The following is a 13,537-nucleotide window of genomic DNA, read 5'->3' as shown; positions in this document are numbered from 1 at the left end:
TCAAATATTCTCAAAAGAAATATGTTTTATTTTATTTTTATTTCTGTTAATTTGAATGTCCAGTACCTTTCCAACAGTTTTTTTGAGAGCATTCTTCACATCTTTGTTCCTGTAGCTGTAGATTATGGGGTTAAACATGGGAAAGACAACTGTATAAAACACTGCAACTACCTTATCAGTGTCTAGAGAAGAGCTGGTGGTAGGACGTAAGTACATAAACAAGAGCGTCCCGTAGAATAAGGTGACAGCTATGAGATGGGAAGCACAGGTAGAAAATGTTTTGCTTCTGCCTCCTGAGGACTTGATGCTCAAAACAGTAATAAGGATACAGAAGTAAGAGATAAATATGACCACAAAAGTGCTGGTCTGGATGAAGCCACACAAGGCAAAAAGCAGAAACTCATTGATACTGGTATCTGCACATGACAAAGCCAGGAGAGGGGGAATATCACAAAAAAAATGGTTGACAACATTGGAGCCACAAAATGGCAGCCTGAATGTGAGGCACACATGCACCAGGGAAGTCATACTTCCACTGAAGTAGGCCAACGCAATGAAACAGATGCAGATTTTCTTGGTCGTAAGTGTAGAATAGAGCAGTGGGTTGCAGATGCCTGCATAGCGGTCATATGCCATTGCTGCCAGGATGAGGCACTCAGTATCAGCAAAACAAGCAAAGAAAAACATTTGTAGTGCACAGCCATAGGTAGAGATGCTCTTCCTAGATGCTAAGAAATTTACCAGCATTTTAGGAGCAACTGCTGTAGAATAACTGATGTCTAAGAAAGATAAATTGCTCAGGAAATAATACATGGGGGTTTGAAGGCTTGAATTGACATTAACTAAGATTATCAAGCCCATATTTCCTACCATAGTTAACACATATAGCATGAAAAATACCAGGAATAGCGTGACTCTGAGAGGTAGATAATCTGTGAATCCAACAAAAACGAACTCAGTTGGCCTGGTATAATTATTCTCCAGCATCTTCTTAGTTTTCTAATTTTTCTCATTCAAGATAGGTGTTATCAACAGATATGAGTTGACTTCAGTGATGAATGAACTAAGGAGGTCATTCTTCTCCTTTTTAAGGAAACAAATGAATGGTTAGTAAAATCAAAGTGTTGTATTTTCTCTGGCAATTTTTTTTTTTCTGTTAAAGGATATAATTAGCACTCACTCTCAATACCAGATGATCTCACTCAGAAGGTGCTGTTTTGTGATACAGTAACTCATTAAATCTATGGACATTAGGATAGACTATTAGTTCCTCTCAAGCTGAAAGAGGCTTAGCTGATGAAACCTGGTACGAATTATGAAAATTGGCAGGCTCTTTAGGGGCAAAGATCAATGTTTCCTACCTTAAAATCACATTTTTCTTTGTAAAGACAAAGAGTTGAGAAAAATTCTGAGGAAAAGAAATGCTCACAGATAGACTAGATAGTTCCACAGAACTAAACTTGTGATCTGGGGAGGTAGCCTAATATAATAGTGAAGAGCACAGTTGCTAGGCAAGAGATGACTGAGTTCAAATCTTAGGTTTGATATTTAATGTTTGTGTATTCTTGGTAATGCTACTAAAACACTCTGTGACAGAGGAATAAATGAGTAAATATATGTAAATTATTTATGTGACTAGAACATAACCTGTATATAAGTGATTATTAAATATAATACATTAAACATAAATAAACTGATTTTTGTTTCTATTTCTTTCTTACTTTATTAGCTTAAATTATCCAGGTGGTTGTCTCAAAACTGATCTTGTTGTTGGCTTCACAGATATGTCTTAAGCATGATCTAGAGTCTCTTACAAAGATAAGCCTGTACTTGTGTGTGTGTGTGTGTGTGTGTGTGTGTGTGCAAATAAGCTAGAGTAGGAATGGAGTATTCTACAGGCAGTTAGAGAACTGAAATTTTACAGGTAGCTAATGGGAATAAACAGCCCTAGTGGTGCAGTTGCTAAGCGCTTGGCTGGTAACCAGAAGTTCAGTAAAAGAAGAGTTTTGAAGATTTCTGTCATGAGTACAGATTTAACAATTTCTTCTTGTACTGCTGAGTCTTTGTATTATATGTTTTAAAGCTATGTAATTCAATATTAGACTGTGCTATATGAAATTGTCATTGACAGTTATATAACTGTAATACATGAAGACTTATGACTGTTACATTTTCTTGATAGAGTAACTTATAAAAAAAAAACACTCTGCCTTTTTTTAAAAAAATGCTACATAGTACTTCTGATGTTGAAATAGTTTCTACTGTTATACGAATTTCACAATAAATTATTCAATTACAGAATATATTAGTGTTGGAAGGAACCTCAGCAGTGATCTAATTTATATCTTTATTTTAAGTCACATTTACAAGATTATCCAGGGAGTGACATGTCCATTAATCTTTTTAAAAAGTGTAAATCTGATCCATAAACAGGTTACAAACTTCTTGAAATCAAAATCCAACTTTCCTTCCTTGAGTCCCCATGGCGTCTAGAAGACTGTTTGGAGTGGTTCAATATTTAATTGTTGAATGAGATACCAGGTCTTCTAGATGAATTTCACTGCTCTTGAAGGATTCATCTTGCACTACTTTGAACTCAGATTAATCTCCTACAACAAGTTTGGCCCCATTGGTTCTCATGGAAATCTTACCTGACAAGGTGGCTATTCCTGAAAGGTGTCCATGAATTATATTCTATTCGAGATTCTGTTTGATTTATGTCGAAGAGAAAAAAAAAAAGAAAAGAAAAGAAGCAACCACAATAAATTCACTTGTTCTCCTTTTCAAATTATATTGTGTTGTGATGGCCAACACACAGGATCTGGAGTTAGGCAGAATAAGTTTAAATTCAGGTTTGACTCTTAATCCATAATCCATAGAACATCTCTGTTTATATTTCTGTTTCTGTTTAATCAGCGTATTAATATATTATAAGGTTGAAATCAAGATTAAAATGTGTAACTTATTATAGTACCTTTTTACAGGGTTTGTTATCTTGTGCTTATAAAAAGTTCTCACTATTTATGATCAGTTATTATTATCATTGCTATCACTATTACACTATTGTTATATGTGGTCCTGTCGATTCTGACTTATAGCAACCCTAATGGACACAGTAGAACTGCCCCACAGGGTTTTTGGAGGCTGAAATTTTTATGGGAGTACATTGTAGGTCATTTCTCCAGCAGAGCCGCTGGTAGGTTACAACTGTCGAGTTTCAGTTAGCTTAGTGCTTAACCATTGTACTGCCAGGGCTCCTTACCATTACACTAACATCACTATTATTACTTAATAATTCAATAGCTAACTTTAAAATGTAAGTTTTCTGAATTGATATTTATAGGAACAAACAAAATGATCAATCGTATTGTGAGTGCATATATGCTGTGTGTTCATAGAATCTGAGGCTTAGTTTACAGATTCAGGGAATTAATTAGACCATTGGATTCCCCCAAATTTGAAAAATAGCTCACTCACCTTTCTTCTAATGACAACAAGGTGCACAACAAATTGGACAGTGGTATTTTCAAAATGCCATGGTTATAGGTGGGGCTCAGATCCATGTCATTACTGCTCTTACCCCCTCACGTGTACAGACATACTCAGACTATGAGAAAAAAGCCACAGAGTCAACAGAAATACATTTTTTGTCTAAGGTTGGCTCATGATCATTGCTACATTCACAAGAGACAATTTGCTGACACTTTGGGAAGTCACCTATCTCAGCACCATCTAGAATTTTGAATGTAGAATTTATTTTGTATAAGATGTTGGTAACATTTCTCTCCAGGTTTTAGAAATTGTCTTATAAGGAGTATTTATCTTCTAGCCTGTGACAAATAGAACATTGTCCCAGGATACTCCCCAATCCCAGGAGATCTTTGCGTAGGCAATTACTCTGTTTCCAGTGGTGTGGCTGATTTCTTTTAAACGAAAAAGATGAAGTTAACACAATTTACTATGATAAACCACTTAGAACATACCTCTGCATTTTTGGGAGATCTTTTTGATTAAAATAGCAATAATTATAATAACTTTAACTGTGCCAATCTATAGAAAAAAAAAAAAAGAGCTTTCTTACTCAAATTCTGTAATTTCTCTGAGTAACCACTGTCAATTCCGATGTTCAAAGAGACTTTGCAGCAGTTAGTTTTATGTGGAAATGTCAAGGTACAGACTGACTACTATTGAGAAAAATGCCAAGGGCCATGTTTTTGTTTCTCAGTTATAGGAGTGACTGGGAGAAACTATGCCTTGAATGATAAGATGCAGTGGTAAGAGCTTAATACTCACCCAACATGGGTTTGATTCATTTTTTATTCACAAGAGTGACATTGACCTTAGTCAGCCTTTTTTTAATTTGAAAATTGTGAATAATTTCCCACATTATCAGATTCTTGAGAATTAAAGGAGATAACATATTTAACTATTTAACACCATGTTCAGCAGATTGTATTTGTTTATATGACAATTAACTTTCTATCACAATTACAGCAGTACTTACAGCAATATTTCTTAATACTTTCAAATGCAGCTCTTGGTTTTAACTTTCTTTAGATTATTGACAGTGGAACAGTCTTATACCCTTCAGAAGCTTAAGGTGCACAGAATGCAGAATGGATAAATGCATGGTGCCAGGCTTAATGCAAACAATTCACCTCATTCCTCCATCTCGTGAGAAATTTAAATAAGTTTTTTTTTATAGCTTTTAGGGGGACTTCTTTTCTAGTAGGGTGAAGATTTGTGTTTTTAGGAAAAAAAATTTTTTTTCCTAAATTAAAACAGCAAAGTACATGAAGAACTAAAACATGGAAAAATTGCAGAGTTAAAGGAAGTACCACAATCAATTGTTTCTTTTTCTTTTATTTCTTTCTTCTTTTTTATTCCTTTTTTCCTTCCCTCTATCCTTCCTTTCTTTCTTTCTTGTCCCATCCTCCTTTCCTTCCCTTCCATCGTTTCTTTTTCTCCGTCTTTCACTCATTCACCCACTCCCTTCCTTCCTTTTTTTCCTCTTCCCTTCTTTTTTCCAGTCCTCCTATCCATCTTTTCTTTCTTTTTCTTCTATCCTTCCTTCCTTTTTTCCTCCCTCCCTTCCTTCCTCCCTCCCTCTCTTCCTTCCACCCTCCCTTCTTTCCTTCCTGTCTTCCTCTCTCCCTCCTTCCCTCCCTCCCATCCTGCCTTCTTGTCTTCCTTCTTTAATAAATCTACAAGTCTGGAAAAAAAAAAATTTCCTAGGTGTACTTTTTAAAAATTTAATTGAACTTTTTTGTTTCTACTTGTAATGCATAAATTATTAAAATGCAAGGATTATCCTTAATTATAGGGTAATAAAATATTTTACCTATACGAAATTTGGCACAGACAGCAGAAAAACAACTAAAGAGTTTTCTTCACTTTAAGTACAACACAAATTTGCTGAAAGGATATTGGGTAATTCATAGAACTCACAAGAAAGTGGAAAGACAGGTTGAGAAAACTGGCAGGAACCAAAGGAAACACAACATAGTGAAGATCTCCCCATAGGAAGAGTTTACCTCATAAATGGCAATGCCAACATCACTACTGGGTTTGCTGCCCTAGCATCACCATCCCTAGTAACTTGCCTTCTTGATGCCGGGCCGTAGTTTCCCTAAATACCCTCCAGTGCACTCCTGGATTTTGACTCTGATGCAGATATGGTGAATAATCTCTCATTTTTCATAGCTTTCGAAAGACTTAAATTCAGAGCTGGGACTTTAAATTCATCAAGGCTAGTTCACACGGCTAAGCTTTTGTTAAGGAGCTAAAAGAAGACATATCTGTTTCTTTCGGCTGCCTTTGTGGGGGTGCTGCCTTTGTGGGGGCCTGAAAAGCACCTGTGGCATTCTCAGCCTCCAATTCAAAGGAAAGACTACCCCTCACTGTGAACCCTGGAGGGAATAGCCCTCCCTGAATATAAAATCCTCTAAAGCAGCTGAGCTAAGAGTTACATAAGTAGGGTAGAAACATTTTTCTAAGTGTGTCATCACTTGAACCCTTAGGCTATATTAGGTGCTCCATCCACATACCCCTTCCTTGAACCTCCTCTTCGTTACCAGTTTTATTCCTTCAGGTTCCTGATTGTCTGATCAAACCAAAACAGATCTTTCCACAAAGCGATATAGGTGAAACTGTTTACATTTGGAAGCTCTGCTTCTTGGGTGCATTCTGTAACATTGTCCAATATTCTTTAGAAATTCCAATTCTGAGGTTATAATCTAGCAGCAATCCATTCCTTGTAGCATCTGTCATCTCCTGGAAAGCCAGCTGCCAACCAGGCTCAGGTTGTCTTTCACTCCTGTTTTACCTGGACATAGAGAGCTCCCCCAAACCTTTGGTGGGGTTGAAGGAAGTGCCGCCCTGGGATAGGAAAGTAAGGGAGGGGCTCCTGGAAATCACTCAGACTTCAGGCTGAGCTTGTGATCTATGGATTCCGTGAGGTAATAACATTCTTCAGGGAAGGCTTGTCTTTACCAGTAAATTAGCCTTATAACTCTGTGCTCCTAATAGAACATTTGGGACATATAATAACCTGGTGTGCCTGGGTCAGTATTCAGTCTCAGTCACCACCCAGTGACAAGTCAATGTTTATTTCTCAGTATGGGAAAGGGGAACTCTCGGAAACAAGTATTTGTTATATTTAAAATATCTAAAGGTCTTTGGTGCTCTATATTACACGTCAATACACTAGAGTCTATCTAGGGGCACTGGGGTCTGGGTATCTGGGGCAACTGTATCCAAAGAACAAAAGTATAGAACTCTTTGTACAGCAGTCTGGAGAATGCTTTCTTGCTGTGGATCCTACACAAACTTGCTTACCTTTGAGACGATTCACTCCATGTGGCAAAAGTGAACTCACTCATGTAGGATACGTAGCCTCCAAAACTGGAAGGGGCCTACGGATTAATTGCTTTTCATTGTAGGTGGTAGTGGAGAGTACAAATTTGAACAAAGTATGCTTCCATTTGGTGAGGCTATCCCAACGTGACCAAGATGACTAGACTCATAGAAAGTACCCCAAAGGAGAGGTGGTGGCGGTGATGTTTGTCACATCCTTGTATTTTTATTTTCACATACTTGCATTATTTAGCAAGGCATCTAGATTGTGGATATTTCCTGTTTACACATTATATTAACCTTCTGGTGGACAGGTGAGCCATTTCATGGGAAAGCAAGAAGCAAACTATTCCCTCCCCCAACACTACCCCGGATTTAGAAATTTAGAGACAGGTACTGAAAGTTCTTTGTTTCTCCTGCACCCCCACCCCCAAATAAAAAAGGAAGAGTAATTTTGGAGGTACTTTTGCCTTTTGCGGGATAAAAAAAAAAAATTTTTTTTTTTTTTTTGTGGAGTTAAAAAAGCATTATCCATAGCAAAAGCTACATTCAGGGTACCATGTGCTGTATTTAAGAGGACAATATATGGAATAGCAGTGAAAAATCAAAGTATGCAGCTTATTAAATTAATAAAAGTAATTCCCTGTTGTTCTGAAGACAGTGTAGTGGCAAAACTAAGGAGTTAAAATACAGTTGAGTTAAGAATCGGCAGCACTAAGATTTTGATATTGGTACTGTGCTGTAAAGAGTCAACTTAGCAGCCTTGACTACTACCCAAAGCCTGTACATTCCAAAGATCTTCAGATCTGACCCTTGACTATCTCCTGGGAAGTCAGCTCTGAGTACTTGAATGTCCTGCCTGATAAGAGTGTCTTTTTATACCTGACTTCTTGGGCCAAGTAGGTAGTTTATACTAACAAAGTGATTTACTTTGAGTGACTATTTTCTGTTTGTTTTTTGTCTTTCTGTATGCCTGCTTTTGGCTGTCCTATATCTTTTTGATCTCTGAGGATACACAGGCTAAAGACTGAATAGCTAAGGTCAGCCATACCTGTGCTTCATACTTACATGACTGATCCTGAATAAATGGAAGCCGGTGCTCAGATGAACTTCCCTGTTTGGCAATACTTTTTACATGTTGTCCCAAAACATTGCTTAGAGAATTAAGCACTCTCTGTTGTATTTTACTGGAAGGAGACAACTGGAAGTTCAAGCCTGGTTTCTCCTGGGCTCCACCTTATGTGTCTTTTTCCTTGCCAATTTCAGCATGTATCCTTTCACTGTAGTAAACCATAATGATGAGTATAATGACTTTACTGAGATCTGTGAGATGATTAAACCTGAGAGTAGCCTTTGTGACCTCTGACCTGGTTATTACATTCTGAAAATATCTTCATGTATTTTGTTCTTCTTTTTAAATTAAGATTTTAATGATTCAACATAACTTAATTCTTCTGTATAAAAAAATAGAACTTAAAATCTACATGCATTTCAGCAACAGAAATAGCTACAAAAAGACCTATTTTTCCTACACTCTCATCTTTAAAATGTATTACATGAATTTGCCTTACTAAGAATTTTATTAGAATAAAATGTTAGCATCCTGAGAATAACCCTTATATAAATGACATACATAAAAATGTTCTCAGTCCAAGAACCAATGACATATAAAACTAATCATTTTTAAATGGAATACTGAGCTCTGGCAGTGCAAACGGTTAAGTGCTCTGCTGTGAACCAAATGGGGATAAGCTCCTGGGAAGAAGAAACTGGTGATCTGTTTCCCTAAAGATTGCTATTGCTCTTGTCAAGAAAACCTTATGGGACAGTCCTACTCTGTCACATGGGATTGTTGTAAGTCAAACACAACTTGACAGCACCCAACAACAACAACAACATAAAACTGAATGAATTAAAGGATTTTTAAATTTATACCTTGAAATATAAACAAATTCATTTATTTATTCATTATTTCATTTACATATATTTATTGAATATCTACTACATGGCAGGCACTGTTTTATTTTACTGGATAGTGATTCTAAAAGTTTGTGCTCTGAGAAAGTTTATTCGGAAAGTAAAAAAGTGGAAAAAAATAAACAGGTAACTGATAATGGTAAATACTGCTATGAATATGTCCTATGAATACAATTAAAAAGGTTTTTGTAATTAATGGCTTCATGATACCTTTGAAATTTAGGTAAGTTTTTAATTTTTTTTAATTATAGAGAAAATGACAATCTAATAAAATCAAGATATATGGAACTCTGAATCAACAAGAAAAAAGTGAGTACCATCTTTTTTTAATGTAAACCAATGATTAAGAAAAAAATTTAGCTCATTTTAATATACCTTTTCAAACTACTTTTTTATGTAGTTTTTTTTTTAATAGTTGAGTAAAAGAACATGCAAAAATATGGAACTTACTCTACAACTCATAAGCTTCCATTTGATGAGTACCCAGTTTATACTGAGTCAAGAAACTATAATTGCCAGAATACTAGAATATATCTTCTAAGCGTCTTCAGTGTAAACTAGTATCTGAATTACCTAATAAGATGAAAGAGAATAAGAATAAAAATACAGATAATAAATTGTAAATACAGATAAGGTAGGTTGAATAGATGTGTAAATTCTTCAGAGTCTTCAATAAATTAATAAGTGAAACAAGTCCTTTGGATTTAGCAAAAAGCAGGCAGCTGATACCATTCAAAACAAAGGTACTTGTGGTGAAGACACACTATAGAAGGTCTTCATTGTTGGTAGTTGTTGCTGTCTAGTCAACTGACTCAGAACAACAGAAAAAAAAAATGCCTGGCCCTGTGACATCTTCATGATCATCGGGTTCCCAAATTTATGGTTGTCTCTACTTAAAGATCTGTTTCCCATTCCTCCTGTCTTTAGAAAATAATTCTAATAAACTCAACATTTCACCTCTTAAAATAGTCAATTTTACATAACACAAATGCATATATTGTTACAAAAAATACCAAGAACATTTGTTATCATCAAGCCAATTTTCCCAGCTAGCTTTCTAGTCCTCTCTGGTCCATTTTTTAAAAAAATTTTCTACTACTGTAGTAGTCTATGTTGTTTGTCTATAGTTCCAACATTATCAGAGGAGAAATAGGTAGCAGAACAGTAATATTTGTACCTGTGAACATTATACACTTTTTGGTAAAATAATCCTTTAAGGTGTCCTCCAAGAATGAAGAACACCAAAGACATAAGGGAAAGATGAGCATGAGAGACAGAAAGGGCCACGTAAACCAGAGAATACATCAGCCTGAGGCTAGAAGAACTAGACGGTACCCGGCTACCAACGAAGACTGTCTCGACAGGGAACACCACAGAGAATCCCTGGTGGAGCAGGAGAACAGTGGGATGTAGATTTTAAATTCTCATAAAAAGACCAGACTTAATGGTCTGACTGAGACTAGAGGAACCCCAGGGGTCATGGTCTCTGGACCCTTTGTTAGCCCAAGATTGGAACCATTCCCAAACCCTTTTCAGACAGGGATTGGACTAGACTATAAGACAGAAAATAATACTGGTGAGGACTGAGCTTCTTGGCTCAAGTAGACGCATGAGACTATGTGGGCAACTTCTTTCTGCAGGTGAGATGAGAAGGCAGAGGTGGACAGAAGGTGGTTGAAAGGACATGGGGAACACAGGGTGGACAGAAGGAGTGTGCTGTCTTATTAGGGGGAAAGCAGTTAGGAGTACATATAAAGGTGTGTGTAAGTTTTTGTATGAGAGTGACTTGATTTGTAAACTTTCACTTAAAGCACAATAAATAATAGTAATAATAATAATAAAAAGATATTCCTTCAAGTCTGACAAAGTTTTATGCAAACAGATTTTCCTTACATATGGACATCCAATGAGGCTTATCTTTTTTCGCTTGTGAATTTGGTCTAGAAACACTATTGTATCACCCCTTATAGAATGATAGTCACCAACAGTAATTGCAAACAACCAAGAAAAAAAGGGTTGAAATCATAAAAATAAATTTGGTATGGTTATCTATTTTCCTATCTGCTCAGGCAAGAGTATTTCTTTGAAGATGGTCACAAAGAATACTAGGTAGTTTCCCATTCTCCTTAATTTCACTGGGGAGCAGAGCTGAATTGTAGGTTAAATTTACCCAGATGTGCACACACAGACTAAAGAAAAGTACAAATTTGGTAGTGCTCTATCTATTCCTTTGGAATAAGCTAAAAATACCAAGAGAGAAGAAATGTAAACAGTCAATTAAAAATTGATTAATCTGCCTTTGGTGAAGAACTTTAATATAACATGGAGAGCAGAAGCCACATCATGACGCAAGCTCCACAGGTCTGATTCCATCAGCTTTGAAGTCCATGTACATGTGCTCAGTGTCATATTGTATTTCCTTTTGAGATTAAGCTTTCTGTCTTTAGAGAATTGACTTCACAATTAATACCTACATCTAATCCCCATAGCCCCTCAATTCTCTTGAAGGAAAACAAAATAAAAGTACCTTAACATGTATTTACTCAGAAGGTATCTTAAAACTTACAAGAAGGTAATTCATCTTTACACTGCATTTAAAAAAAAATGAATTTTTTCTTTTTTAACCTCCAAATGAGAACCTTAATATTAATGAAATTGATAGACTACGCAGGTAAGATACTCTCTGGGAAGGACATTCTAAGGATTTCATACTGTTGTTCACTGGGGTGCAGAAATACCCTGCCTGCTATTAAATGACATTAATTTGGTATATGTGTCATCCTCGTAACAAGAACAACCATTTGGCTCACTGTACAAAATTATTCTTAAATGTATAATGGGTGTCAAAGTATCTCTTAGATTTAATTGTCATAATGTTTCCTACTTAAATGAGTATTTAATACAAAAGCTATTCCTAGGGGGGAATGTATGAATTTTGGAGAGATGATCATAGTGGTTTTAAGGGAGAAAAAATATTATCTTTGAATTAAATCCACATAACTCTAAAAAGAATTAAAGAAACTTCTGCAAGAGTATTTCTATCCTGTACATTTTAATGTGGGCTGGCATACAAAGAAGAGAACAACCAATGTTACATTTGCAGAAGCTGAACTGGAGTCTGTGGACTTAGGTAAGTGATTTAAAAGCCCTCCAACCCAGTTTCAAAACAGACAATCCTTTGTTAAAACAAAATACATTTTCTAGTAGTACTCTATTTTTCCTCTTACTTCAGTCATTTCATTTACTATTCCATGTTATCCTAGGTTTTTATGTTTATTTTTTTTCCATGTGTAAATATCCTTATTGACATTTCAACTTCTTCCTGTAAGGTTTTGGAGAGGGAAATATTTGCACTTGATCCAAAGTTTAAACAAACTGTATTTGTAACAAATGCCCAGAAAAAACTGTACCTCACTGACCGAGTTCATCCTGCTGGGATTAGGAGACGCCCTGGAGCTACAGATCACTCTCTTTTTGCTCTTTGTTGTGATTTACACACTCACAGTCCTGGGGAATGTGGGGATGATCCTGCTAATCAGGGTGGACTCTCGGCTTCACACACCCGTGTATTTCTTCCTGGCTAACTTGTCCTTTGTGGATGTTTGCTACTCATCCACCATCACCCCAAAGATGCTGGTAGATCTATTGTCTGAGAAGAAAACCATCTCCTTTGCTGGCTGCTTCCTGCAGATGTATTTCTTTATCGCCCTGGCAACAATTGAATGCATCCTCTTTGGGTTAATGGCCTATGACCGCTATGTGGCCATATGTAACCCACTCCTTTACTCCTTAATCATGTCCAGGACAGTCTGCCTTAAAATGGCAGCTGGGGCCTTTGCAGCAGGATTGCTGAACTCCATGGTTAACACAAGTTATGTAAGCAGCTTACCATTCTGTGGTTCCAATATCATCCATCACTTCTTCTGTGACAGCACCCCTCTTTTTAAGCTCTCTTGTTCTGACACGCGCCTGAATGAAAGCATCATTTCCACTTTCGCTGGTGTGAATATGGTTGGAACTCTGCTGGTCATCCTTACTTCCTACTCCTACATTTTCTTCTCCATGTTTCGTATGCATTCAGGGGAGGGGAGGTGCAAAGCGTTCTCAACTTGTGCCTCCCACTTGACTGCTATAATTCTGTTCTATGCAACTGCCATCTACACTTATCTGCGACCCAGGTCTAGTTACTCCCTGAGTCAGGATGAAGTGGCTTCTGTGTTCTACACAGTAGTGATCCCCATGCTGAATCCCCTGATCTACAGCCTCAGGAATAAGGAAGTAAAGAAGGCTTTGTGGAATGTGACTACCAGGAAAAGAATCCCTTCATTTCTGATGTTGCCTGGGTAATTTTTCTGAACTAAATTGAGTATTTAATTATTTCCCAAACAAAATAAAGTTTTTGATTAACTTCCAAGGGCTAATTCAAACATACATGTTCTCAGTAGAATATTTTCAAAGTAAACACATTCTTTTAATACTCAAATATCTGTATCTCATTATATTTTCTATAATTAGAGATAAGATAAATTAGACAAATAATAACAGGGGCACGGATGTTTATGTTATAATCAGTCTATATGGTCACTGGGTCTTTAAAAATACAACTTATTTATAATGCACACTTGGCTGTAGAAAAAAGGAGATTAACTATTTAGAGAAAAAAGTCACAATATCACATAGAACTAGCCATATAGAATATTTTGGT

The 13,537-nt window shown here is 36.4% G+C and overlaps 1 protein-coding gene and 1 pseudogene across 1 annotated transcript; one reads left to right on the top strand and one right to left on the bottom strand.

The window, feature by feature from the left end:
• Nucleotides 1-987, bottom strand: LOC126080497 (olfactory receptor 5AS1-like). Its single transcript, XM_049891704.1, has one exon. The coding sequence runs from the start codon at nt 985-987 to the stop codon at nt 1-3; it is 987 nt and encodes a 328-aa protein (XP_049747661.1).
• An 11,235-nt stretch (nt 988-12,222) lies between these two features.
• LOC126080782 (olfactory receptor 5F1-like) lies at nt 12,223-13,063 on the top strand (annotated as a pseudogene).
• The last annotated feature ends 474 nt before the right edge of the window (nt 13,064-13,537 follow it).

This window comes from Elephas maximus, chromosome 7 (assembly GCF_024166365.1).
Source record: "Elephas maximus indicus isolate mEleMax1 chromosome 7, mEleMax1 primary haplotype, whole genome shotgun sequence".
NCBI lineage: Eukaryota > Metazoa > Chordata > Mammalia > Proboscidea > Elephantidae > Elephas > Elephas maximus.
The sequence above is the reverse complement of the archived record's forward strand: the minus strand, read 5'-3'. Positions and strand labels throughout refer to the sequence as shown.